Source organism: Penaeus monodon, chromosome 33 (assembly GCF_015228065.2).
Source record: "Penaeus monodon isolate SGIC_2016 chromosome 33, NSTDA_Pmon_1, whole genome shotgun sequence".
Taxonomy (NCBI): Eukaryota; Metazoa; Arthropoda; class Malacostraca; order Decapoda; family Penaeidae; genus Penaeus; species Penaeus monodon.
The window spans coordinates 23,551,996-23,552,551 of NC_051418.1; the positions used below are offsets into that span (position 1 = coordinate 23,551,996).

General features: G+C 39.9%; 1 protein-coding gene across 1 annotated transcript in view; it reads right to left on the reverse strand.

The window, feature by feature from the left end:
- Positions 1–556, reverse strand: part of LOC119594306 (activating signal cointegrator 1 complex subunit 3-like) — a 28,924-nt gene that overhangs the window by 18,222 nt on the left and 10,146 nt on the right. The window contains exon 14 of the mRNA XM_037943365.1: positions 291–420. Within this exon, the coding sequence (XP_037799293.1) occupies positions 291–420 (130 nt within the window). The remainder of the gene's footprint in view (positions 1–290; positions 421–556) is intronic.

Here is a 556-nt window from a genome sequence, read left to right on the forward strand (position 1 = left end):
AAGAGCCTTACAGGAAAAGACAGATTTAATCCATTCCCTCTGGGTAATTTTGGCCATTTTCTGGTATTTAACCATCTGGGTGGTCAAGTGCTCATCAATTCAAGTCATTCCTTCTCATTATCACAAGCCAAAATGAAAAAAAAATTAAAGGGATCACATGCATGATATCCCGTGAGTTATCAAGGTTGAAACATACTAGTGTGGGAGTAAGGAGTCTACACTTGTGGGCATCACATCACCCAAAAGTAATGTGTTAAACACTAAAGATACGGCTGTCCTTGCCCACTCACCTGGTGACCTTGCTTTATGAAGTGAAGGCATTTGTCATAGGTAATCCTATCCATATCTTCCATCTGCTTGAACCTTCCAAGAGCTTTGACACCGATGAAGGTCAATCCAAGAGGCACCGGCCGGAAACGTCTGCAAAGTTATTATTAGCATGTTAAACAATTCCATTTCAAATAATGGAAATCAATGTTTGTTGCTTAGCACGTTACAACAGAAGCACAAGAAGACTCTCAAGCAGTGGACAGAAGAAGTAATAAAAGCAAATACA